This window comes from Labrus mixtus, chromosome 22, assembly GCF_963584025.1.
Source record: "Labrus mixtus chromosome 22, fLabMix1.1, whole genome shotgun sequence".
Taxonomy (NCBI): Eukaryota; Metazoa; Chordata; class Actinopteri; order Labriformes; family Labridae; genus Labrus; species Labrus mixtus.
Genome location: NC_083633.1, coordinates 15,706,503 through 15,733,025, shown reverse-complemented (window position 1 = coordinate 15,733,025; position 26,523 = coordinate 15,706,503). Strand labels below are relative to the sequence as shown.

The following is a 26,523-nucleotide window of genomic DNA, read 5'->3' as shown; positions in this document are numbered from 1 at the left end:
CATCTAGGGGGATTCTTTAAATCTTTTTTCAGGTTAATATATATGTATGGGAGGGGGGCATCGGTTTTGTGGTTTCAATAAAGTATCTATCTATCTATCCATCTATCTAATACCTCATCTGTATTGTTTACTTCAGGCCTCTGTGAACTGCTGTTCAACTCTCCTAGTTCCACTTGTGGGGACTTTCTGTTCCTCGTTTAATTTTGCCATCTCATGTTTTCGGGCACATAGCTACAAATAAAAATAGAAGTGTCCAATTATTTAGTAACTCTTAGAATTCAGCAGTTAGCTCCATTAAAGATCCCAAAATGTTCATGGTGATATCTTTAATTTGCAATTGTCTTGGAATAAGGAAGAAACTGGAGGGTGCAGTACTGTACTGTCTCTTATTTAATTAACTAAGTATATGAGAAAGTATTCAGTAGGCATTCCATTTTTAAAAACCATTACAGGTAAAGAGGAAAAAGAAACGTCTGGTTTTGAACTTTAGAGCTTGCATTTATGGTCATATCTTTGGACTCTTGGGCCACAATGGCTGTCTAAATGAGGGAAATGTAAACGCTGCACAATACAGGAATATTTTCAATATGACAAAAGACTTGGTAGACTTGAACCCAGGCCGTCAATGCCATCATTGTCCCACTAAGCAGGATTTCTATCAAGCTGATGTTCTTTATATGCATGCTAACTTATGGTCACTGAAAATGTTGGACTCAGTGTACCATGCTGCATTGCGATTTGTCTCTGGTTTTGGTTTTGGTTTGTCTTCCCTGTTCAACCAAACGAAGGAGCATCTGTACATTCTTCTTTATAAGGCTATACAACATGAGCCGCCTTCTCTTATGTATGTTCTCTGCTGATCCCTAAAGCTGTCACCGTGTCCATTCATTTGCAGTGCAACGGGAAGCTGCATGGTTGGCGCTCTGTGCAGGGATGGCATTGGAGGAAAGGGCTCGGAGCAGTTTGCTGCGCTGTCGCCACAGGCTGGAGCAGGACATCAAGCCCTCCTACCTGATGGACCACATGATCAGTGATGATGTGCTGACCGTGGACGAGGAGGAGAGGATCATGAACAAGGTTAGCCTATAATCTGTGCAGAATTGGCTTTTAAAATGCGCTCTGCCTTCATTGTGGCAAATCATAGGTGTTTTTACCAGTTCATGTGAGAATCGCCAAAATAGCAGCATATGTATATATATATATGTATATGTGTATACATATATATATATGTGTATATATATATATATATATATGTATATATGTAGATATAGTTTAGACCAAATCTCTGTAACATCTCTTTATCGCTTTATCTGCAGCCCAACAGAAAAGATCAGGCTGCTGCTCTGCTCGAGCTGCTGCTGATGAAGGACAACCGTGCATTCATCTCCTTCTACAACGCGCTGGTCAAAGAGGCCTATGATGATTTGGCTAATCTGCTTCACGGTGACCTACCGCAAACATCCCCTGATAAACAAAATGGCTCGTCCGATGGCTTCACATCTCACGGTGAGGAAGGGAATCTATGGGTTATATAAGTTATTATGAGGTATGTTATGGGGAGGAATGTTGGGGTTTCACAGTCTCTGTCCTTCCTGATCCATTTCTTTTTCCTATTTGGCCAACAGTCCAAACAGTACTGAGTGAAGGCGGTGTACCGCAGAGGCCTGTTGTGTTTGTCAGCAGACCAGAGCTTGTGAACCGGGTCAGGGAGAAACTCTACCGGCTCCAGAAAAAGACCGGCTGGGTCACTGTCTTTGGCATGGCAGGTTCTGGTAAATCTGTCCTGGCTGCAGAGGCAGTCAGACACCAAGGACTCATCGAAGGTGAATAATCTTTGACCAGCTTCCACTGCCTAATACTTACTGTCAAAGACCAAAGAATACACATGTAATAATTGTAGTAATCCTTGATTGACTATCTCACTCTGTCGCTTCCTTCCCCATCTCCTGCCTTTTCCGCAGACTGCTTCCCTGGAGGGATCCACTGGTTGTCCATCGGTCAGCTGGACAAACCCGATTTGCTTGTGAAGATCCAGTCCTTGTGTTTCCGTCTGGAGCAGAGCCTGGATTCACAGTCTCTCCACCGGCCCTCCAGCTCTCTGGACGAGGCCAAGGAGCGCCTGCGCTTCCTCACGCTGCGCAAATATCCAAGGTTACTAAATATTCATACACACATGATGTACTTCATGTTCCTTGGATGTATGTACATTGTTTTAAGTCTTTTGTTTACTTAAAATACAAAAATGCATCGATATAGGTCAAACAGACTTGTTGGTGTTACCATGGAAACACACACTACAAACAGCTTAGAAAACATGGGACGTCAACTTCTTGACAAAAGTTGTTCTGTATAATTGGAAGAAACTAAAAGTTGAATAAAAAAATGATATTCAGGCTAATTTAATAGTCTAGAAAAAAAACTTTATTATGGGCTTTATTATAAGAAGAAGGTATATATTAATTTATGTATTAAATCAAATGAATATAAGCTGTGGTTCGAGTACGTATTGAAAACTGTATCTGGATAGGTGCGATATTAATAAATGCTAAAGGATTCTGTATGTTATGTGAAAAACATAATTATATGATCATTACATTTGAATGTGATATTTACAAATACATTAGTGTAAAGGTGTGACAGAAGCTTTGGCTTATTATGACCACGCTTTTTACAGAACATCCTCTGTTAGGCAACACAAGGAAACAAAAGGACGTACTACATGAATCATACAAGAGAAAGAGAAACAAAAACTGAAGTTACAGCGTTTCACAAGACGTTTCACAAGACGTTTCACAAGACGTTTCACAAGACGTTTCACAAGACTTTTCATGAGAATCAAAACAAGTCACAACCCGTTACATTTTTTTCTTACATGTATCAAGTGAACACCACATTTTTTAAAAAATCTTTGTCAAAACTACTCCACATGTTCACCCTTTGACAGATTTCAAACTTTGAACTCTTGTGTGTTAATTTGCCTTAACTCTGTCCAATCATCTGTTCATCCTTTTCTTGTCTCTGATCACTCGTCTGTTTCTATTGGGCTGTCAGATCTCTGCTGATTCTCGATGACATCTGGGACAGTACCGTGTTGAAGGCTTTCGATATCCAGTGTCGGATCCTTTTAACCACCAGAAACCGAAGCCTTGCTGATTCTGTTAGTGGTATGTTTTTTTTTTTTTACAATACACACAGGCATACTCAAATGAATTAAAACTGCTGTCATTATTTTATATACATCAGAAAAGACTGTTTTGCTGACAAACATGTGGTTTTTTTGTATTTGTGCTTTTTATGTTGTAGGTGGGAAACATGAGGTTGAAGTGGATCGTGGTCTGGATGAAAACAAGGGACTGGAGATCCTGGCTCTGTACACTCAAACTAAACTCCAGGGACTTCCCGAAGAGGCTCGCAGCATCGTCAAAGAATGCAAAGGTGGGGCAAGGAAACAATGATACATACAATCTGAATGTTTTAATTAAAAATAATGTGCAGATCTAAAGAATGTTAATGTTTTTCCTCGTATTGCCCCCAGGTTCCCCTCTTGTAGTGTCTTTGATCGGTGCTCTTCTCAAAGACAAACCCAACCGTTGGCGTTACTACCTCAGTCAGCTGCAGAAGAAACAGTTCAAGAGAATAAAGAAGTCGTCATCTTATGACTACGATGCCCTCGACCAAGCTATGGCTGCCAGCATCGAAGTCCTACCTGACGAGCACAGAGAGCTCTACAAGGACCTCACTGTGCTCGAGAAGGACATCAAAATCCCTGCAAAGGTTCGGATACACAAACAAAAGAGCGACAGCTGCAGTACACGACTTGTTTGATCTATTTGTCCTTAACTGATGCTCCCCCTCCCCCCCCAGGTGCTGTCTGTGCTGTGGGACTTGGAGCTAGAGGAGGTGGAAGACATCCTCGAGGAGTTTGTCAACAAATCTCTGCTGTTTGTGGACAGTCACAACAAACCCTGTCTGTATTACCTCCACGACCTCCAGCTGGACTTCCTGGTGGAGCAGAATCGGACTCAGCTCGAGGTGAGTTTTCATGCAAACAACACGCGAGACCTAAAACTGTTGGGTTTATATGTTCTTGTTAGGTGGGCAGCATTGTAAATGAAGCAATAGCTTAGTTATGAGCATTTAGTCCAACAGATCATACTGTAGTCTCTCCTAAAATCACAATTACGTCGTCATTTATTCATTAAAAATCGGAAGAAAGCGATCAGTTTGTTACTTTCCATTCACTGTGACGCCTTGTGTGTGTTTCAGAGCCTTCACTCTAAGGTGGTGCAGCAGTACCAGCTGCACTACAGTGACGGTCCTCCAACATCAGGAGACGAGGAATGCCTCTACTGGATCAGATTCCTCACACACCACATGGCCAAAGCCAACCTCTCCCAGGTATTACACACAAATGCAACACTACAAAAATAAAAAAAAAACGAATTATAATTGTGTTTAAGAAGAATCAAATGAGTTGGCTTAGGCATGTATGGAGTGGTTTGTCTGTATCTGTTTTATTGGGATTCATGGATTTTGCAAAGCCAGTTGAGACGAAGCACAGAGTTGACAAGAAAGTGTTCTCTCTCTCTCTCTCTCTGTCCAGGAGCTCTACTCGCTCATGTTTTCTCTGGACTGGGTCAGCATCAAGGCCCGGATCATGGGTCCAGCTCACCTCATCAATGACTATGTAGAGTACGGACCCATTCTGGACAAAGAGGTCAGTAAACAGCATCACTTCCTGTGTATGGAACAAAGCAATCGTGTGTACCTTGTGTAAATTGCTGAATATTGAGGATAGGGTTGCCCTCCATTCTAATACATTAAATTGTGGAAAAAAGTGTCCTGATGTGAGTCTCTCCTCAGGGTAAATGATTCAAAGTTTGTCTGTCTTTTTTCCCTTTCCTTCTCAATCACACTCAGTTCCTCTTTTATATTCCCAAAGTTTAAAAAAATAATAATTAACAAGCCTACATTTATTGTCCTCCATGTATTTCCTTTTCACCTCTTCTCTTTCATAATGCCAAATGGTTCATCAAACTCAAGTGAATTATTCTCACCTGCTTTACTAATAGTGTGAGGGTTTTAAAGTCAAAGTAACGATCTATTAATTTGTTAAATGCTTAAGTTTTGAGTGTTTTCTAATTGGTTTCCAAACAGAACAGTGAAGTGCGCAGTCAGTTCCAGGAGTTTCTGTCTCTCAACGGCCACCAGCTGGAGCAGCGGCCTTTCCCTGACGTGGTGCAGCTCGCCCTCTCTCAGCCACAGACCTCCGAGGTCCACAGACAGGCGCTGCTGCAGGCGCAGGGTCGAGCCAGCAGGGGGAAAATCTACTTTGACTGGCTGTAAGCTATGAAGCTGATATTTCACTTATCAGTTTCTAAATCAAGAAATACAGCACTAAGTAGTGATCACACATCAAGCTGCTCACATACCCTTACTTTAAGTGCAATTCATTTTTATGTTTTTAATTCTTTAAATCCAGGAATAAGGAGAGTGTAGAGGGTCTGTCCCGTCTGGTGATCCACCCCCACCAGGGCTCCATCTACTCTGCCTGCTTCTCCCATGATGGAGCAAAGATCGCCTCCTGTGGAGCCAGCAAGACGCTCAGGGTATCTAAGCTGACATGATTCCTTTAGTGTATTCATGTATAGTTTTAATGAATACTGCAAAAAATATTGAGGACAACCTTCTTTATTTGTTGGCTTATTATTAGAAAAACATGAAAATTGTATATTGAATTGAATATTGTTAGACTGTGTCTGCTTGACCTACTCGACCTAAAGTGTGCATCTTGTTCTTTTAAGAAATATTTGTAATCTGTGGCAAATATTCTGTAAATTATCCTTCAAACCACGTTTATTTTAAATTTCTCCTATAGTGTAGTTTCCACATAAACAGCATGTACTGTACTTTTTCTGAATTAACATGTTGCTGTGTACTTTTCTCTCTCAGGTGTTCAAAAGCACCTCAGGCGAGAAGCTCATGGAGATCCAGGCCCACGACGACGAGGTGCTCTGCTGTGCCTTCTCCCCTGACGACCGCCTCCTAGCAACCTGCTCCAGTGACAGAAAAGTCAAAGTAAAGCGAAACCCTCTCCCAGAGATCCAGCATGTATCTCAGTCTTCGGTCTGTCGTCACTGAAACTGTGTGTCTGTTACAGGTGTGGAACGTGGAGCGAGCCATGCTGTTGAGGGTCTTCGAGGAGGAACATGAAGAGCAGGTCAACCATTGCCAGTTCACTAACACAACACGGCGCCTCCTGCTGGCCACCTGCTCCAATGACAACTTCATGAATGCAAAGGTGTGGTTGTCCAACATGCATAACCTTTTTAGTGGCCTACTGCGATCTGTTATTTTTACATTTTCTCCTTCCGTCTAAGTATGTAATGTTACCCCACATTACCCTTAAAGAATGTTATATTCAGAAACAGACTATAAAGAGAAAACACCCTTTTCTTTATCGCTCTCTTTCTCACTGCCTTCTCTCTGTTTCTGCAGTTGTGGAACCTCAACAAGCCGTCCTCCCAGAACACCATGTTTGGCCACATAAAGCCAGTTAACCACTGCTGTTTCTCCCCCGATGACACCTATGTGTCTACTTCCTCCAACGACGGCACACTAAAGGTGACCGCCTTTGAATTAGACACTTGTGAAGCAGTCACTTGATCGATGCTACTTGGACGCACATTGAAATATCAATCGTTCTTTTTATTGTATCATAAGTGGAAAACATGTGAAGTAAGTTAGGATTTCAAAATAAACCAGCAGGAAGTTATACTTCAGTTAACTGATGTTGTTGTTTGTTTGGCACATACGCAGCTTTTCCAGGTGTCATCTGCTAACGAGTGGAAGACGATCAACGTGAGAGACATGTTTGCGGAGAGCGACGAAGAAGAGGTCCTCGTCAAGTGCAGCACCTGGACTGCTGACGGCAAACGCATCATATGTGCAGCCAGAAACGCTGCTTTGGTGAGCATTTTGAATTCCGTTCATGTTTTACTTGCTGCATTGAGTGCCCAAATGCTTGTGCGGTGCACGTTTGGGCTAAAAAAAAAGATAAAAATCCAACACCACAGCAGGGTTCACTTAGTCCTCGCTGTCCTTGTTGTTGGTTTCTTGTTGAACTGAAGAGGGCACCAAAGGGAGGCAGTTTGTCAGTTTGTCTTTCAGAGAGTCTCAAGAGGGTGTGTGTCCTGGTTGTAAATGTGAGCACCCTCCCTCCTCTGCTCTCCTGAGCTTTCCAAATCAGTCAGTCTGGTCCTGTAAGCAGTCTCTCTGTGTCCTCTACGTCTCTATTCATTCCTTCTTCTGGGAAACAACCCAAATGCAGCAGAGATGTCCGAGCTTGTTAGACTTTGATTGTTGAACATTTACGTTTATAGAAACTAATTTGTATTTAACAGCACAAAGCAACACACAGATTTACATTAAAATAATGCAACCTTCACATTGGCATGAGCTGAGTTTAGGGCGCATAGATCAATTGCAGTAAAACCATCCAAAAGATTGCATAATTTAGCCACCAGAGAGCACTGCTGAGTTATGTTTTTGGGCTGTAAAATGTTCCTAAGACTACAAATCCTGCTCACAGTTCTCCAACAACAAACACCATGTATATTTAAAGAAGTTTTGTCATACATTTTTAAAGTTTAGCCTTTATCATTAGAACCAATTATTGTCATAAAATGAGAATGAACCTAAACAGAATCGTAAAGATGGTGATGAGAGAAATCTGTGCTGCTGTTTGTGTTCGTTTATTTTATCGTCCTCTTGCCAGCTACAGTTCACATTATGTCCTCAGTCATTTCAGTGTTTTCATGTTACACAAAGGAAAAAGGAAGAAGCCATTTTTCAGCCCTAAGTTTGTCTTTTACTAATAAATGACTTACGACTCCTGCGTCTTTGTAGACATATCTGTTGTTGAAAAGGTAGCTGTGTTTCACCCACATGGATGACGATGGTTTTGTTTGATAATAATGATTTTTAGGATGGTTTTGATGCTGATCGAGAACAGCTGTTCGATGTTGTGCTTGGCCTCTGTGTGTCCGATCGGACTTTAAAGCTGTTTGCACTGACTGACTAGATACTTGCTTGTGTTGTTCTTACTCTCTGATGTACGTCGCTTCAGATAAAAGCGTCTGCTCAGTGAATTGTGGAACTGTAGAGCAGAATTTTTTTATGTATTTTTCTTTCCCTCCCTGCTTCTCAGGTGTTCAACGTGGAGACATCGGACATGTTGTTGGAGATCAGAACGAATCGTCTGAGCACGGTGCAGTACTGCCACGCCTGCCCCACCAGTAACCTGCTGGCTATCGCTTTCTCGAACTACGCTGTGGAGGTACGATAGATACTCCTTCCCTTTCTCTTGATCTAATATGCTTAAAACATTCATCTGTATCGAGGAGTTTCTTTTACATGTCTTTAAACTAAAGTTGTAATTATCCATGTCACTATTATATTACTCTGATGTTCTGTTGAAATAGTGAATCAATATACTGGTGAGAAAGAGTTCTGAACATGTGTGTGTGTGTCTTCCAGTTGTGGGACTTGGAGTCCAATAAGAAGATGGCCGACTGCAGTGGTCACCTGAGTTGGGTGCAGCGTGTGCAGTTCTCTCCTGACGGCTCTCAGCTGCTCTCCTGCTCCGACGACCAGACTGTCAGGGTAAGACTGACTCACTTGTGGGAGATTCATCAGTGTACCAGCTTGCACTGACACTTTCACTAGTGTTTAAATTAGCCCCATGTGGCCAGTAAAAATAAAGCCATGCTAACACCTAGCATTGCAAAAATGACTAGTGACACATCAGCTGTCACGTTAAAAGGAATGCTGAGGAATTCTGTGTCGGCTTTCGGGTCAGAAAAATCTATTGTACTATATTTTTGAATGGTTAAACGCATTGTATGCTAAACCAAACATATGGGCCATGATATAAATACAGAACACAAAGCTACTGTAGGAAACTGTAGGCTGCAGTTTGTTTTAGCTTATATAATGTCAGGCACTTTTCAAACCCAGTGTTCAAATGCAGCTCTTTCATGTGAAGTTTACGTCGTGTTCTGCGATTACCTGTTTCCTGTCTTGTGTTTCTAACAGCTGTGGGAGACCAAGAAGGTGCACACCTCGTCGGCTGTGTGCCTGAAAAGAGACTCTGACATTCTCTTCAACGGTGAAGAAATCGTCGTGTCGGCTGCAGACAACTGCAACAGACTGCAGGTGGGCAGGAGAGAGAACGAGGGGAAGACTGAGCAAACAAAGTCTGAGAAGTGTTACTGTAGCATGATGTGACTTTATCAGAAATACAATGTGTGTGTGTGTGTGTGTGTGTGTGTTTGTCAGGTGCGGGAGGGCAGGACAGGATCAGTCCTGTTCCAGTCGGAGGAGATGTCGTCCAGGATCCGCTGTACGTGTATGTGCAGGCAGCCCTCTGCTGTTGTCCTGGGACAGGAAGATGGAACTGTACAGGTAGGAAACACGATCAGACCGGCCGTACATACTTAACATGTTTGTGTGTAAAACATCAGCATGCACAGAGCTTTACAATAAAGTTCCAGGTTGATGTAAAAACAGAAATACAAGCAGCTATGATGATTATCAAGCAAAAAAATTAAATATCAAGGGATTTGTCCAACTAGTGTGAACTCCAGATACTCAGTATAGCATCACAGAATTAAGAAAAGTTGCAAATCCTAACGTTTTAGAGCTCGTCTAGCCTCAGGACGAAAAATCCCGACCCAAATTTGGCACAGCAAGGATCTGAATAAGCTTCCAAAATGTGTAATTCCATTTTTAATTAAAGGCAATATGCAAATGCAGGTGTCCACCTCATAAACTGAATGCTGGACTTAACCCTCATTGGTGCACTCAGTCGAGCAATCATGCAAATTCTCACACTTTTAACTTAAAGTTTCACCTGTGGAATGTATTTCTTCAGTGCATGTGTTGTCTTTAGGTGTTTTTTCTTGGGTTAGAATGTGTGTATATGTGTGTGTGTGTGTGTGTGTGTGTGTGTGTGTGTGTGTGTGTGTGTTCAGTAGCAGGTGTTTTTCAGACCATGTTAACTCCTGAGCTGCAGTGTCTTTCTTTTTCTTTTTAATCCGCCCTGTCAGCTGTACATCAGGTCCACTCAGACCTCCTCTTTCATCTCCGTCTGCCTCTGCTCTTACCTGTGATTTGTATTCATCGACACTCTTCACTCCTGCTCCACATTTTCATACATTACCATCTCATCACCGTCACATCCTGTTTTTTTTAATCCCTCTTTTGTTTTGTTTATCTCTCGTCCTCTGTTTGTTCTATCTGTCCCCTCTGATCTCCTCGTTCACATGCTCTTTGTCTCTGTGATAAATTGATGTTTGTACGCAGAGAATGTGTTCCTCCTCTGCATGCCGGAAAGTGTGTTTATCGATGTGTGTGTGTGTGTGTTTGTCCGTATTAAGATGATAAAGGACATCTTTGAAAGTTCCCGTCCTATATTAACACACACATGCTCAGTCCCCTGATACTGAACCCGGCCAGCACCTTACAGCAGAGAGCAACTCTTAATTGATTCAAAGCTCCTGCAGTGGTAATGAATATAGAGGTTAATGATTTTAAATGCAGCTCTACTCTTGGCCCCAGAGATATGAGAGGAAAGGATTAGTGGACATGAGGATTTAAAGAAGCGCAGTCATCTTTAAACTAAGCAGCGATGTCAAAGAAGGAATGGAGAATATGAGATTCCTTCAGAAATGTTTTTAACAACCCGAGTTCCCTCAGAAGTTGCTCTGATTTGATCCGTCTGCTACGTCCACATTTCTAAACCAGTTGTGCTGAAGATTTCAAAGGCACACAGAAATGCTGGCAGATAACTGGCTGAAAGTGGACAAGTACTACGGCCGTGTTTTCTGCAAGTTGATTTTTTATTTTGGCTTAAAGAAATGAATAGCTAAACTAAGACTCATTTGGCAGTGTTTCTTTTGTGTTTGTGGTTGCTGACAGGAACTTTGAAGAGTGTTGCTTTTCTTTAAATATTGCAAGCAAAGTGTTCAATATGACAATATACAGCATCTTATTTACAATATGCAGCATCTTATTTACAATATACAGCATCTTATTTACAATATGCAGCATCTTATTTACAATATACAGCATCTTATTTACAATATGCAGCATTTTATTTACAATATACAGCATCTTATTTACAATATGCAGCATCTTATTTACAATATGCAGCATCTTATTTAATTTGTTAAGGCTTATATTTGTCAGTGTAACACATTTGTTCATTGGAGGAGAACTCGTCAACCGTGATTGGATGATTTGGTAACAGTAAAGGTCCCTGTATCCACAGTCGTATTAGCATTTACCTTTTCATGAAAATGATCCCAAATTCTGATATTTTCTAAACAAAATCATCATTGTTTTGTAGGATTTTATAATTAAATTCAATAGCATCAACTGATGAGAAGTCCTTTTACTTTTTATAACTTGCATCTGCATTCATCTAAAGAACTGAACATTATTCAGTTTGTATTTCATCAGTTTCCTCCTACAGATTTAAACATCACCACTTTGCACCTTGTCGTAGTCCCTGAATTAAACACCAGAGGGAGCCCAGGTGTAGGTTTGTTGCCATTGACCACTGCATTGAAAGCATTTCCCGTTTGCAAAGTTGTTTACAGCCAGCTAACTGTATGCATAATATCTGTAGTGATGTATCTACATCAGTGTCAGTCAAACAAACCCGCTTTGCACAGCTGATCTAAAGGAATCTGATACGTTTAAAAGTTGTCAGGAAAAGAGAGAATGTATGTTTATTTATGAAAAATGTGCAAATGTGAGTGAGTGCTTGTGTGCATGTCTGTGTGTGTTCTGTGGCAGGCAGCAAGGCTTACAGCTAGTCAGGTGCTGAGGAGGGTCGGCTGCAGGATCCGACGACTGCTGACCCCCTTCAGGGGTCTGATGCTGGCTGTAGGGCTTTGCACAGGCAGCGTGCAGGTATGGTAGGGATAGAGTCTTTTCTGTTTGTGTGTGTCTCTCAGATCCTTCAATAGTCACCCCAATAAAACACACACATGTACGAGAAGTGTGTGTGAATACTGATGCTGTTTAGGTAAACACATTCTGCAATGCTTCATCTACCTGTTTACTCCTCAGGATGAGGTGCACCCCATCGCTCCCCTTTACATTATCCTGTTTTTAAAATTTGTTTATTTTGTTTACCAAACACCCCGAGGCATTTCCCTGAATGCACCATCCCAGAAATCCTTGAGCCGGATGTGTTAAGCCCCCTCCAAAGCACTCTCTCCCAGGCTTTGAAACTTTCAGCATCTCTCAGTATGTCGGCGCTTTGACAAACACGGTCGGCGTGCCCCGAGGCTTGTTCTGCACAGACATTTCAACCCTCTCCGCTGAGATGTAAATATTTTAGTGGCTGCTGTAATCCCAATCGTCGTGGGCCTTTCTTTTATCCTTTAAAATCTGCAGGTGCTGTGCCGGACTGAAGATAACACAGTGCTGTTTTGATTGTTTTACTCCTTCAGTGAAGAAAGCGTTGTCACCTGAGATTCATGTGCTTTAAAATCCTTGTTTTAAAATGAAGTTTAATGAGTGATGGACTGTATGACTTTCACTCAATTATTGTTTGATAAGTTTGCAAAGTTGCAGAGTCAGCAGTATTAAGGCAAAACCCAAAGTCTTTATTTATATATCACTGTCACTGCATATAATTATTTTGAAGCTAGTAGCAAAATGGAAGGCTTTGATAAATACCGTGATTAATTTTAGACTTCTCCTTTATTTTATTTTATGACTTTATAGAGACAGGAAAGTGGAAAGAGTTAGAAATCAGGGAGAGAGAGTGTGGGGAAGGACATGCGGAAAGCAGCCACAGGTCGGATTCGAACCAGGGACGCCCAGAGGTGCGCGAACTAACCACTAGGCCATCATTCCTCAGATTATATACAGTGTATTTTGCCTCATTTGCGCCACCTGCTTGTTCAGTCGAGCTGAACATTTCAGGGTCCAACAACACGTTATGTGCATTATAGAAGGACCATATAGAAGAGCCGAGGGAACATGGGGACTAAATTGGGGATAATCCTTGAGGGAACATCAGGATGAGGAAACATGGGGCCTAATTTTGATGGGGGGAATTTCATAGAAATAAGGGAACATAGGGATGACCCTTATTGTAGCATGCTAACAATGACAAGGTTACATTTTTAGATATTATTACTACTCATGCTTATACTGTTAATGCTCAATTGATGTTGAATGTCATACGTTTACAGTTATTTTAACTTAAAGTAAAAGAAAACATCAAGTCCTGTGCTTATTGGCGGTTGATGAAAAGTTTAGGGATAAGCGATGGTATGACAATCCACTCGTTGGAAAAACTAAAAATCTCGAACCAAATTTCACAGCAACCCATCAAATACTTGTTGAAACTCTAGACTTGGCTGACTGTCGGTCCCTTGAGCCACATCACTAGCAAGACTAAGAGCCGTTTTTAAATCCATAAAGAGCTTCTGGAGTTCTATTGGCCCGTAATATTCCCGTTGATCCGGTTGACCTTTTTGAGGGCTTTCGAGACATCTTGTATGTCTCTGGAAAATCAGCTTTGAGGACTCCATGAAACATCCCCAGCTGAAGAGCTTAGAAGAAAAGGTTTTTATGCAGAAACAGATATCCCAAGTGAGCATGCATGATGACGTTTTTTTTTTTTTCTCTCTCTCTGAGACTTTGAGCATCAAAAGCGGTTTTGTTCTCCGACTCCTTCAGTCACATCTCCAGCGCTGACGGACCCCCGGCAGCTCTTGGCGGCCTTGACTGACCGGACTGAGCTGGGTTGGCTCAGAGGCTCGGCTCCACTCTCTCTCTTTTTTGAAGTGCTTATCACCATCTAGCCAGCAGCAGCAGCACTTCACCTCTCCTTCTCAATTACACCCCTCGAAAAATGTGACTCCTTGTCAGGATCCCTTATTAAACTTTCTGCGACACTTTTCCTCCCTGAGTTTATCTCGGCGAAGAGAACGAGCATTTGAGGATTGCTTAGATATTCTAGACACCAGGTGTGAACTTTGAGTGACTTCTTGGTACAGCAGATCTTGCAATGTGCTGAATTTCTATTGTTTTCTTAACCAGATATCTTTATATGTCATACAAGTATACTTATCCCCCCCCCATAACAAACGCGCTAGCAGGGTCACTCTGTGGTATGTCATCATTCATCTGGTCGGAGCAACTCCTGGTCAGGACTGAAAGAAACCCACAGATATTGATTCACTTGGTGTAAAACTTGTTACAGATTTGAAGGGTTCCCCAGAAGGTGAATCTTTTAATGACTTTTCGGCCATCACGAGGGTTAGATCAGTTGTCGTTTTTATAAAATATCTCAAGTAAGTTTGGTGAAGACGTCCATGTTGTGACGATGAAAGTGACTCGGGTTATCCACGACTCTGTGTCTTGTGCCATGACCAAGTAGTGGCCTTCAATGATCACTTCAAATATTTCCACAAATTCAAGATGGATTGGTGAATTCTGTAAAATCACTCACTGTTTTCAGAACATGCACATGAAAAACTCTGGTGACCCCTTGACTTTTTCCTCCAGTGTCAGCAGGAAATGGAAATGTGTGATTTTTGAGTCAAAATATTCAATATTTATTAGATTTATTGCCTTAAAATGATCTTCACACGTTCATGTTACCTTCAGGACTTAATTTCAAGAAAGCAAATCAATTCAATCATGTCAAAACACTTGACCAAAAGCAAAACTGACATTCCCTTCCTCCTCAGCTCTACTTTATTTGGTGCCATTTAGCCAATGTTGACGTGCTAACAAACTTAACCAAGGTTGGTGAGCAGAGGCGACAGCGGTCTCACAGAGCTGTTGGAGTGTCTGTTAGCCTCTGTGGCTTGTTTTTGTGTACTGAATAATTGTGGTGCTCTAACCTCTGTCTCATCCTTCCAGGTGTTGGAGGTGCCTTCAGGGAAGCTCCTGGCCACCCTGCTGGGACACACCAAGACGGTGCTGCACTGCAGGTTCACCCAAAATGGCCAGATGCTCATCACCTCCTCCGAGGACACCACAATAAGGGTGAACTAAACTACTTTAGCTGCACCCTTTTTTCTTTTAAATTTCCATTTTCCTGCCAAGTCTTCCTCTTTGTTTTGCTCCCATTCATCACCGTCTCCTATATCCTCACCATCTTTTCTCGCCTAATTCATGGCGTGCTCTTTCACCTCCTCCTCCTACCCTTTTATTTCTACTCCTCTATCGATTATTCCTCCTCCTCCTCCTCCTCCCCATCCACCTCGAGTAAAACTGCCTGCTCTGCTCTTTCACCTCTCCCCACCTGTTACACTCTAGCAGCTTCTCTGTCGACCTCTTACCCTCTCCATTCTTCATCCCTCCCTCTTTTCGTCTACTCTCCTTTTTCACCTGAGATGGATCTTCTTCATCTCCCTCCCACTCTCATATGCTGCTCTCAGTGTTTGTGTGCGAGTGTGTGTGTGTGTGTGTTTCCTATTGTTACGGTCCGTCAACCCCCCTCTGTTCATGCTCCGTTGCTCATTCCCCCTTTCTCCTCTCCTCCCCTCTCTCATCTCCTCCTCCTCCGTCTCCATCTCCTCTTCCCTGCCGACAGACCTGTCCACTGCAGCACTTCCCCTCCTCTCTCCAACAACGCAGTACCTTTGTTCCGTATTCATGCGGCTGCTGCCTGTGCTATCACTATTCCCAAACCGTCTTGTCGCGCACTCAGAAGCCATTCAGATTCACGCTGTTTGACTTGTGCTCGCCAGGAAGTCGGCAGTTTGTATTTAGGTGTTAAAGCGGACGCAAAGTGAATGGAAAATAAACGTAATGGCACTTGTGTCAGCGGGTGATGGATTGTAACCTCGGAACAAATGACAGATTTTATTCAGAAGGAGAACATTTTCAAATTGCTCTCGAGGAATGATTGATGGAGTGATTCAGATCCCTTGAGCTCAGTTGAACTCTAATAATGATTCTTATCCCCGTGTTGTGCGTCTGCCGCCCCCTGTAGGTGTGGAGGTGGCAGTCGGGGGAGTGTAAAGTGCTGCAGGGTCACAACGAACAAGTCAGATGCTTCTCCATGCTCTCCAGCTCACCTACTGACACCAGGCTGCTGTCCTGGTCCTATGATGGCACAGCCAAGGTAACACACACACACACACACACACACACACACACACACACACACACACACTGAACATGAAATCCCCAGCAGCATGAAATGGAATAGAAAATAACCTCTTTCTTTGACGTCCTCTCTTCAAGTTGTGGGACTCAGAGAGCGGCGAGAAGCTGCGCGACATCGAGGCTCATCGGGGAGCCATCCTCTCCTGTCATGTCTCGCCAGACGGATGCCTCTTCGCCACCACCTCTGCTGACAAGACTGCTAAGGTTCAACACTTACACACACACACACACACACACACACACACTCACACTCACACACTCATGGGCTGAGACATATCTGTTAGCGCTGCCAGTAACAACATGACCTATTACACATAAACGTCTTCCCTCAAAACCTCCGTCTGAACGGATTATGTACAACACATGCACAGGGACGTTTTTTTGAGGCTAGCTAGTTAAGATAGCATCGGGATTAGCATGCAGCAGATGGCCCCCGGGCCCGCTGAGTTAGCTGTGGGTCACTCTGTCCTCCCAGAATCATGTCCAGACCAACTGGCCTGCAATCGACCCTCCTCCCTGTCTGGTTGCAGTTTTTGCCAGGTCGACTTTTACCAACACCGCTGTGCTCGACTTTAGTCTGACTTTGACTCACTCTGCGGGACGGAGACGCGCTTTGTGACCTTTCAGCATCAAGCTTTAAAATTATTGCTTTTCCTTGCATGGTGCATCCTGAACAGTACAGAAACTGCAGTCCGGGTTACTCTCTGTGTCTGTGAAAAAGGAAAACTTAGAACACTTACTTTATGCAGCAAAAAATCTTGGATCCACTTCAGGTATATGTTTTAGTAGGAAACCACACCTGTCGTTAAACATCCTGCACACCAATAGGCTAAGCTCTTAAACAGACATCTTTGTATTTGGAGTCCACTTTTTTACTACCTTCAGGGGGGTGATATAAATATCTTTTTTAGATTCGTACTGCAAAGACGCTCACAACTAGAGTTCTAACCCAAGAGTTTGAGATCAAATATCAGAATAAAGAAGAAAATAAAAATAAAGAATTCTGTTAGTAATATTAGAAAGGACTCTCCAGTAAATATTTAAACACCAGCACACTTGTCTAAGACATAAGAAGTATCAAGGGGATGTTGCTCTCTATGTGAAGAAATGAGTCAGTAGTTGAAGTAGTTAGGCTTTTGTAAAACATTTTTGCTATATTGATATTGTATGATGAATTCACTTTGAATATTTAATCAACCTGAGACGTTTTTTAAATAACACCCGGCTTTGTTATATCGAATATTTTGGGGGTTTTTCTCCGTTTTTCCAAACATTGACCTCATGAGGATCTAACTTGTAACATTTTGTTATCTTGTATTGAATAAGTGTGTCGCCTTGCCGTTTACTCATAGATGCTTTTGTTCAGATTTCCCTGCTCTTATATGAAGTGAATATCACTCCCCTTCCTCTGATTGTCCTTCATTTTCTTGCATCATGAAACAGCTGCAGGATAGGTCCTAGTTTTATACTTATCCTTCCAATATTTAACCATGAATGTCCCTGAATGTCCAGTATTTGGAACAAGCCACTCTCATAGGCGTTTGCTAAAATCAGCTGATCTCCAGCCACTGCCTCAAAATTTCCCACAGGAATTCTCATTTGATTGACACTTACAGTAGAGTAACAGTTACTGGGTCGGCAGCCAACCTGGCTTCCATCGGTAGACGTTACTGAGGGAGGATGTGTGTTTTAGGGATTTGGCAGAGAGGATAATTGAGATGTGTGTGTTGTGGTGCTGGTTAGCAGCCAGTCACATAGTCCTTGCTCTCCAGACCGAGATGAGGCTTTGGTAGTTTAAAACACACACAAACCCAAAGTCCACAGTCTCCCTCCATCCAAAAGGTCAAACCATGAGGATCAGCAATGAGTGTTCCTGTGGCGCACCACCAAAAGAAACATGTTTTCTTCTCTACCGCTGTCTTTGTACCCCCCCCACCTTCCCCTCTTTTTCTTACTCTCTCCTGACCTTCACATGAATAGGACCGTGTGTGTGTGTGTGTGTGTGTGTGCAGACATAGTTAGCCGTCTGCCAAATGAAGTGCCTAATTATGAGTTGTGTTATTTTCAGTGCGGCGCAGGATGTGACCGGGGAGAGGATGGAGCACAGAGGGAGGGGGGGGGGGAAGAGAAAAAGAGGGAGGAAAATAAACGGGAACAATGGATGAGACACAGAAAGTAAAGAAGGGAAATCCAAACACGGGCGAGAGAAAGAGAACGGCAGAGAGTTGGAGGGAGCTCATTAACAGTTTCATTATTCGGATGCAGCATCATTACAACATAATGTCTGCATCTGAGACGATTATTATTTCTCCTCATAAGACCCATTAACAAGCGGTGAACAGAAATAAACTTCACAATTATTATCAAATGTTATTCTCAGGTGAAGACCGCTGTATTGATTCTTATAATTGTAGTTAACTGACTGTCCATCCTCTGCAAGAAAATGCTCTAATGTCTCCTTTATTTATTGCTGTCTTCTTCTAGTTGTGGCACTGCGAGTCGTGGCAGTGTGTCGGCACACTGAGCGGCCACCAGGAATGTGTCCGCAGCTGCAGGTTCTCCTGGGACAGCCGGTGCATCGCAACGGGAGACGACAACGGAGAGATCAGGGTGAGTGAACAAAACATTTTAGCGATATCTTTTTTTTTTTTCCTCCTTCACTTGATTTGCTTGTGAAATACAATAATAGAAAGGTAATGTAAGAGGGAGAGAGATGGTCACATTTCAGCACATTTTGCATTTCTCACACTGAGTTACTGGTAGTGGAATTCACTCTCATTTAGGTTGTAATGCTGTTTGCATTGTCTGAAATCTCCTTCATCACAGAACCTAAAGGCAGAAAGTTGCCTTGAAGAAGTTAGGGAAGGGATATTTTCATATTATAAGATTTCAGAAAATAAGCAAGTTATGAGCAGAGAGGAGTGGGGGGAGGTGTGTATTCACAAAGTTGCATTGTGTTACTAATATGAGAAGCATAATTCCTTAATCCGCCTATTTTGCCATGGAACATAAAAAAATGCAATTATAGCAGCAGTCAACATTTATTCCAGAGATCAGCCCCTAATTACACCTCATCACTCATTTAGATAAAGTGCTTACTAATACATCATGATTGCTGCAGTGCACAGAGGAGGGGAGACATGAAAGGAAGTGGGCAGGGCTCCCTCTCAGATTTTGTGTAGCAGGAGTTTGCAGGATGTGTGAGGAGATGTGATGAAGAGAGCAGGAAGAGGAGGAGACGTCTGACAGTGGGAGGTGAAGGAGAGGACTTGGGCTGCCAAATTGGATCCCCAAGGCTTTGGAAATCTGTTACCGAGCGTACACAAAAAAAACACAACCGAGACACACGGAAAGTAAATGAAAAAGTGAGACTGTGAGAGACAAATAAGGAGGAAGTCGTGCAGCACGGCTCGGCCCGTGGCGTTGCCTCGGTCAACAAGGGGTTAACGCCCTCTGGTGGCCTCTGAGCTGCTCTGCTCCATTATCCAGAAATGGGCGAATCCATCAGATCCAATTACATAAAGCACACTGAAAAACTCGACGCCTGTTTCTATGGAAACAAATGTGAGTCATTCTGCACAAAAGCATGCCAAGTGTTAAATATAGCTGTACGTGTGATGTGTCATTGTCAAATGGACATGGCATGTGAACGCTTGCATAACAGCTGCACTCGACATGATGTGCTTCACTGGTGACGATTGAATCATAAAGCGTCTTTGCATTATATATGAGGTGCATTATGGGTAATTCCTCATTTAGATTCAGACACACTGTATAGGAGTGCAGACTCTCTTTCTTCTTATCTTGACCTTGAAAGAATTTGACTGCAAGCAATATTATCAATAAGGTTGGGACAAAATATCGATCCGGCAATATCGGCATCCTGTCTAATGCGATACAATAATAAAATTGCTGATGCCATATTTAGATATTTTAATTTAATCCCTGCCTCAGTTGGATTTATGACATGAATGAGGGTAACATGAAAGGAAGTTAGTCGGCCAAAGCAGTTGAAAGCAGGATAAAAGACGGGAAAACAGCGGGATAAAGTCCTAAAATGGTGAAAAGAAATGAAGAGATGAAAAACGAAGTATGTTGTATACTCTGACATGAACTTCTACCTTCCTAAAAGAGCACACGTCACTCCGCTGTTCATCTCCTTACACTGGCTCCCAGTTACTGCTCGCATCAAATTTAAAACTCTGCTGCTCGCTTACAAAACAGCGACAAAAACGGCTCCTCCTTACTTTAACTCTCTGATCCAGGTCTACACTCCCTCCCGCCCACTACGCTCTGCCAATGAAAGGCGTCTGATCCTTCACAACAGGGTCCTAAGTCTCTGACTGGACTCTTCTCCTCTGTCGCCCCCCGGTGGTGGAATGAACTTCCAAACTCCATTCGATCTGCAGAGTCCCTCTGCACCTTTAAGGAAAAGCTAAAGACCCAGCTCTTTCATGAATACCTACTAACTTAATGATGATGGTCTCCATATTATTGATGATGATGATGGTAATGACGATGGTTTTTGTTTGATAACGACGACTTATAAGATGGTTTCTATACTGATTAGAGCTCTCAAGAACTGCCGTCAATGTCGTGCTTTGCCTCTGGTCACTTCCTGTCAGCACCTGTGTGTCCAATCGGACTCAAAGCTGATCGTTTGCTCTTACTGACATTGTTCCCTTTTTTCTAGATCCTTGCTTGTGTTGTTCTTACTCTCTGATGTACGTCGCTTTGGATAAAAGCGTCTGCTAAGTGAATTGTAGAATGAACTGAATTCATCCATTTGTATGTTTGTACTCGATCCACGAGTGTGTAACTCATCTTGGTCTGTGCTTATCAGTGACAGTCTACCTTATGATTGTCTGTGATCTAAGTTTCAGTTGTTCTGTTACAGCTCTGGAGCGTCAAAGACGGCTCTTTGCTGAAAATTTGCTCCCGTGAAGGTAAAGACGCCATGGACTCACTGCACGGAGGCTGGGTGACCGACCTGCACTTCTCCCCAGATAACACTCTCCTGGTCTCCACCGGAGGCTACGTCAAGGTACGTCAGAGTATATTCTATACGTTCAAACTGATAACTCAAAGTCTGCCTGGGTTACAGGACTCAAAAGGAAGAAGAAGAAAAAACTAAATAATTTTTTAAATTGATATAGTTTATCTTTAGTGGGGAATTTTGTGCCTTCATTAAGTCAACTATTGAGATGACAGAAAATGAGTAAAGGCATAGATGGGGTATAATGAGTATCTAGTGTTTCTAGTCCGATTTGCACAGGGATGTGTTGATGCCAGGACATTTTATTTTTAGTTTCAGGGTTTGGATTTTACACCCATGGCAAGCAAAACCCCTTGACAAACACTACAGTTGTTTAAATATGAATTAGCAAAAGAAAGACATATATTGGTAAATATTAAAGGTGACATTGTATACTCCTTTTCAACAAGTTTAAATAAGTCTCAGAGCTCCCCAAGACATGTCTGTGGTGTTTCTTGTTCTAAATCCACTCTGATCCTGTATTTGATCATGCCTATAAACCCCTCTATTTCAGCCCTGCTCAGAACAGGCTGTTTCTGTGTCTGTACCTTTAAATGTAAATAAGCAGTGTTTGACCACGCCCCTCTCTGGAAAGGCTTGGGTGGCTTGGACTTTCTTGCACCATGTTTACGGTTAGAAGGCAGACTCAGAGCTAGCTGTGGGAGCGTCAGCCACCTGGGGGAGGGGTTACTTCCCTTTGTGATGTCATGAAGGGACATTTTCTGAAAAGTGGAGCAGGCACAAGACGCAGAAGATGGACTTTTCTCGTAATTGGCTGGTTTGTGGAAAAACTGGAGACACATATTAGTGTTAGAAAAACTTTTTGCATAATATTTGACCTTTAAATATTAGTTTGCTTGATGCATTAAATCTCAAAGTTGCAACCGAGTTTTGAAAATTACCTCTCATTGCACTAGTGTTAAGATACCTTTTTAACATTCTATAAAGCAAATAAAACACAGTCTGGCCAGTTGGCGCCTGAATGCATCGTCTGCCTCTTTCTGCCCACGTTTTCGACTCGAGTGTATAAATTGTAGCCCATAAATTAACCTCCACAAATTCATGAAGCATAATACCTTCACCCTCGATGCCCTTCCTTCAACAACATATCCATGTGTATGTGAAAACAATACAAAAGAGCACTCGACGTGCACTATTGTTACATCAACAACAGAAGCACAGCAGTGGTGCAGGTTTACATAAAAACACTCAATACCTGAGAGAGCGATTCAGTGCCTCCTTGTGATGTGACCAGAATAATGTGAGTGTGTGTGTGTGTGTGTGTGTGTGTGGCTCTTTCTTATTGCCTTTACTTTTACAAGAGGTAGGGTCACAGAGCGGGCAGTCTGCGCCGCGCTCTGATTGGCTATTTGCTGGGCAATGATGTAATCCTCGAGGGAGCGCAGATCTGATCGATGAGGCTTTATATCTCAGATTACTCATGACACCGGGTGTGTGGTTGTGTTTGTGTGCATGATTGTGTGCATGCGCGCCTTTTGTGTACACCTTCTTGTGTGGGCCGACTGAGATGTTACTTTCGGACGCAGCGGTTGATGCTGTTCAGGCTTTTTCATAGGCAGATGGCCAAAAACACATCATCATTTTGTTTACAGCCGCTTTGTTTTGTTTTGTTGACAAGACCATTAAACCTGGAAATGAGTTCAAACACGATGAGAGCCACATATTAATTCCTCTAAATGAATACCATTTGTTTTCATATTTTTTTTTTTTTTTTACTATCATTCAGAATTCAAAAGATGATTTGTGAAAAAAAGAAAAACTTGCAGCTGTGAGAGCCAGAATTATTTCCACATTTATGTCCACACAGCACATATGCAGTTTAAAGGTGGCAATGAAAAGCCCTCAGGAGGCTATTAAAAAGACAGATGCGGTGCTAAAAAGGACACCAGACAAAGTGGCATGACATCACATGTGTGAGTAGTCCACCTAAAGGTTTAAATTAACGGCCTCTCTGACAGAGAAGAGCGTAAGGTTGCACTTGAATCACTGTGAGCTAAAAAAATCGATTTGAGGACGTAGAAGACGAGGACCACTTTGGGCAGTATTTCAAGATTTTGGATTGTTAGCTAATAAGACATGGCTAAGTAGAGAAAGGTGTTATCACAATAATTATGGTAAATGGATTTGAGCTTGTATAGCGCTTTTCTAGTCAGCTGACTACTCAAAGCTTTTTTACACCTCATGTCACACCTACACATTCACACACTGATGGAGGAGGCTGTCATGTAAAGTGTCCATCAGTATTAACTAATCCCATTCATACACATGAAGCAGCGGGAGCAACTCGTGGTTAAGTGTCTTGCTCACATCTGACATATGGAGGCAGGAGCTGGGGATCAAACCCCCAAACTTCCTGTTTGAGAGACGACCGACTCTACCAACTGATCAGCAGCCGCCCTGCCCCCAGCGTTATAAATGCATGTACATTGTAAAAGTATTAACCAGTGATGTGATCTGTTTGGTTATAAATAAGCTTTACATACAGTTCTGCTCTGTTTAACGCATCAGCCAGCTTAGGTTCTCGTTACATCACCAAGACTCTCGGAATTATTCCGTAAACGACCTGCAGATCACTTGATTTCTCTACTTCACACTTGTTTTTTTTTTCCTCTTCTTAAGCCAGACGTGTTGACTTGATGGATCCGTCTGTGGATATGAGGAGTAGTGATGGATCATTAAACCCGTGAACCCTCCTAAGACGAGAGCCTTGATTGATTAATCGTACTGTGTGTTAGGCGGACAGCTCCGAGAGGCCATCCTGTCCGTCTGATGACAGAGTGTGTGTATCTCTTATGACACACGATACAGTGAGGAAGTATGATCCAAAAAATCTATCTATATATTCAGATAATTTTGGAGTACATCGTTATTTAAAAATTCAGCTTTCTTCCCTTTTCTTATCTAAAGACATGATAACTAAAGGTAATTATGTTTCTGTGTAAACTTAGGATACTACTGTGCTCAAATTAAATATTGACAAATGTCTAAAAATAAAATCATGGAATCTTTTAATTATTTCTCTGTCAGTCTTGTAAAAAAAAAAAAAAAAAAAAAAAAAAAGGATTGGCCATCGTCTGGACGTCCTCGGAAGGGTGTTTGGTTTGTATTTATCCTCAGCTGGCGTTCGGGGGAGATTTCATTACGAGGGATCAGTGGGATTGAATTAAATGTGCATTTGGATGAAAGATGAAAACTGATTAATATTGAAGATTAGTTTGAATGCCACAAAACAAAGGCTTCTCTGCGCCGTACGAACTTTTCTTTATTGTGGGAAGTAAAGACTTCAAACCGAAACGCGGTTATAAAATGAAACAAAATGATGTAATGCTTATGAGTATCTAAAATGTCATAGATCTAAACATACAAATAGCATTATTATTATTAGAAGCTCAAAGCTCACAGGATTCTAGTGCACAGTCCGTTCTTTGTGTTCTTGACCTATGACTCATTTTAAGCAGAACAGTTGTTGTGCGTTTGCTTTCAGACATTCTTTTTTTTAGATTTCATTTTGGGGATTTTTTTTTTGCAAGGTAAGATTGATTTTAAATGATATGTAAATATGAACAAAACCCTTTAAAGCAGTGGTTCTCAGCTGGTCTAGCCTAACGACCCACCACCAACTCCTTCATGAAAATTGTGACCCAAATTTCTGATATTTTTTTTGATTTATTGAAAAATAGTGCAGTTTGGACCTCAGATGGTACGAAACTAGTGAAGGAACAAAAACCAACATGTTTTAAGAGCGCGTCATAGACTTTTTGACATGTTTTTTTTCCATGCCGCTGATAACAGCTCAGCGACCCACCAGTTGAGAATCACTGCCCTAAAGCATCACTTTTGTTTCATCACATTCAGCTGTAGAGATCCATTAAATAGTTCTCTACTCCTGAAACACACACCGTTATGATGGAAAAATTCAAAGAATCTTCCAAAAATACCAGCTGTGCTTCACCGTGACAGCATTCCTGGGTGAGAATTGTTGGGAAATAGATGAAGAAGTCGAGTGCAGAACAGGCATGTTCTTTCTTCTCGTGAAAGTGAGTCAGTGGAGGGTTTTTTTGTTTTTCAGCCATCAACATCAGAAGCCTTTTATCAGAACGCCTCAGCGTGCCGCCGCTGCTGAACACGATGATGTTGTTATTGTTCCGATGAGCGCAGAAGAAGTGACAGCGGGTGACGTCTCCTGCCGTCCTCTTCTAGTTGATGGGTTGATATGATGCAACGTGAGGCCTGTAACGTGAGGGCTCTTGTTTTCTTGTGTATTGCTGTGGTTTTGGTTTTTTTTTTTTAAACTCGTCTCTGTCAGCACTCCTGCTTTAATCACCTGTCAAGCTGCTTTTTTTTTTTTTTTTTTTTTTTAAATCGTTGTCCGTGCGTCTCTTGCTCTCGTTCGGTTTTACCCCTCCCTCCTCTCTCGCTGTATGCTTAGGTGAATGGTTTGAGTGTAATTAAAAGCAGCGGGTTATTGTGTGCTTGTCCAATCCCCTGTTGTGTGTAGCTACCTGCGTTGAGTGTTTAATTAAACATCTCATATGCTTCTTTCACTTTACATGATGAAACACAACACAAACTATAGGCTTTTTATTGTTGGATTAGGTTGTAAAAGACAAGCCAACATGCCTCGGTGCAGATGTGTGTGTGTGTGTGTGTGTGTGTGTGTGTGTGTTTCTATATGTGTGTGTGTGTGTCAGGTTGTGATGAAGTGGTGCAGTCCAGTACCTCTGAGAGCAGCTGTTACATCCTACACTGACTCCCATCAGTCCTCTCTCCCTCTGCTCCGGGTGCTGCCAGGAAGTGCTGTACCTGTCTCACACCTGGCCTTGACACACACACACACACACACACACACACACAGACACACACACCGCACAAAGGCGGATGAACACACACCCCAACCCCAGCCAGTGACACTATTGTCACAGTGCCTTGATGCAAGAGGGGGGCGGCAGGTGTGAAAAGGCTCATCCTGACTCCACGAGCGTTCGCACACACGCCCAGCGTCCCTGAATAATTCACACCAAGGCGTCATGTTGCAGCAAAAACAAAGTTCTTCCTCGACATTCTGACAAGTAATTGAACCTTTTTTTCATGTTGTCAATAGTAACTCCTACTCAGAAGTGTATTTACTGAGAGCACAAAGAGATGAAAGGCTTGTCCTTGTGTAGCCTTAATCAATGTCTCTGCGTGGCTCTGGAGCTTTGTCTGTTTCACTGATCCGACTGTCAAGAAAGCCAAAATGAGATGCCATCTCTCCAGCA

General features: G+C 42.3%; 1 protein-coding gene across 1 annotated transcript in view; it reads left to right on the top strand.

Moving 5' to 3' along the window:
• apaf1 (apoptotic peptidase activating factor 1) overlaps positions 1 to 26,523 on the top strand; it is a 40,155-nt gene that overhangs the window by 825 nt on the left and 12,807 nt on the right. The window contains exons 2-26 of the mRNA XM_061029795.1: positions 896 to 1,077; positions 1,317 to 1,506; positions 1,626 to 1,823; positions 1,962 to 2,151; positions 3,052 to 3,164; positions 3,304 to 3,435; positions 3,536 to 3,774; positions 3,865 to 4,032; positions 4,267 to 4,398; positions 4,604 to 4,717; positions 5,158 to 5,342; positions 5,483 to 5,609; positions 5,953 to 6,078; positions 6,161 to 6,301; positions 6,499 to 6,624; positions 6,820 to 6,969; positions 8,210 to 8,338; positions 8,539 to 8,664; positions 9,097 to 9,216; positions 9,340 to 9,465; positions 14,956 to 15,081; positions 16,034 to 16,165; positions 16,288 to 16,413; positions 18,694 to 18,819; positions 21,107 to 21,253. Coding sequence (XP_060885778.1) covers positions 934 to 1,077; positions 1,317 to 1,506; positions 1,626 to 1,823; positions 1,962 to 2,151; positions 3,052 to 3,164; positions 3,304 to 3,435; positions 3,536 to 3,774; positions 3,865 to 4,032; positions 4,267 to 4,398; positions 4,604 to 4,717; positions 5,158 to 5,342; positions 5,483 to 5,609; positions 5,953 to 6,078; positions 6,161 to 6,301; positions 6,499 to 6,624; positions 6,820 to 6,969; positions 8,210 to 8,338; positions 8,539 to 8,664; positions 9,097 to 9,216; positions 9,340 to 9,465; positions 14,956 to 15,081; positions 16,034 to 16,165; positions 16,288 to 16,413; positions 18,694 to 18,819; positions 21,107 to 21,253 — 3,633 coding nt within the window. The 5' untranslated portion in view covers positions 896 to 933. The remainder of the gene's footprint in view (positions 1 to 895; positions 1,078 to 1,316; positions 1,507 to 1,625; positions 1,824 to 1,961; positions 2,152 to 3,051; positions 3,165 to 3,303; positions 3,436 to 3,535; positions 3,775 to 3,864; positions 4,033 to 4,266; positions 4,399 to 4,603; positions 4,718 to 5,157; positions 5,343 to 5,482; positions 5,610 to 5,952; positions 6,079 to 6,160; positions 6,302 to 6,498; positions 6,625 to 6,819; positions 6,970 to 8,209; positions 8,339 to 8,538; positions 8,665 to 9,096; positions 9,217 to 9,339; positions 9,466 to 14,955; positions 15,082 to 16,033; positions 16,166 to 16,287; positions 16,414 to 18,693; positions 18,820 to 21,106; positions 21,254 to 26,523) is intronic.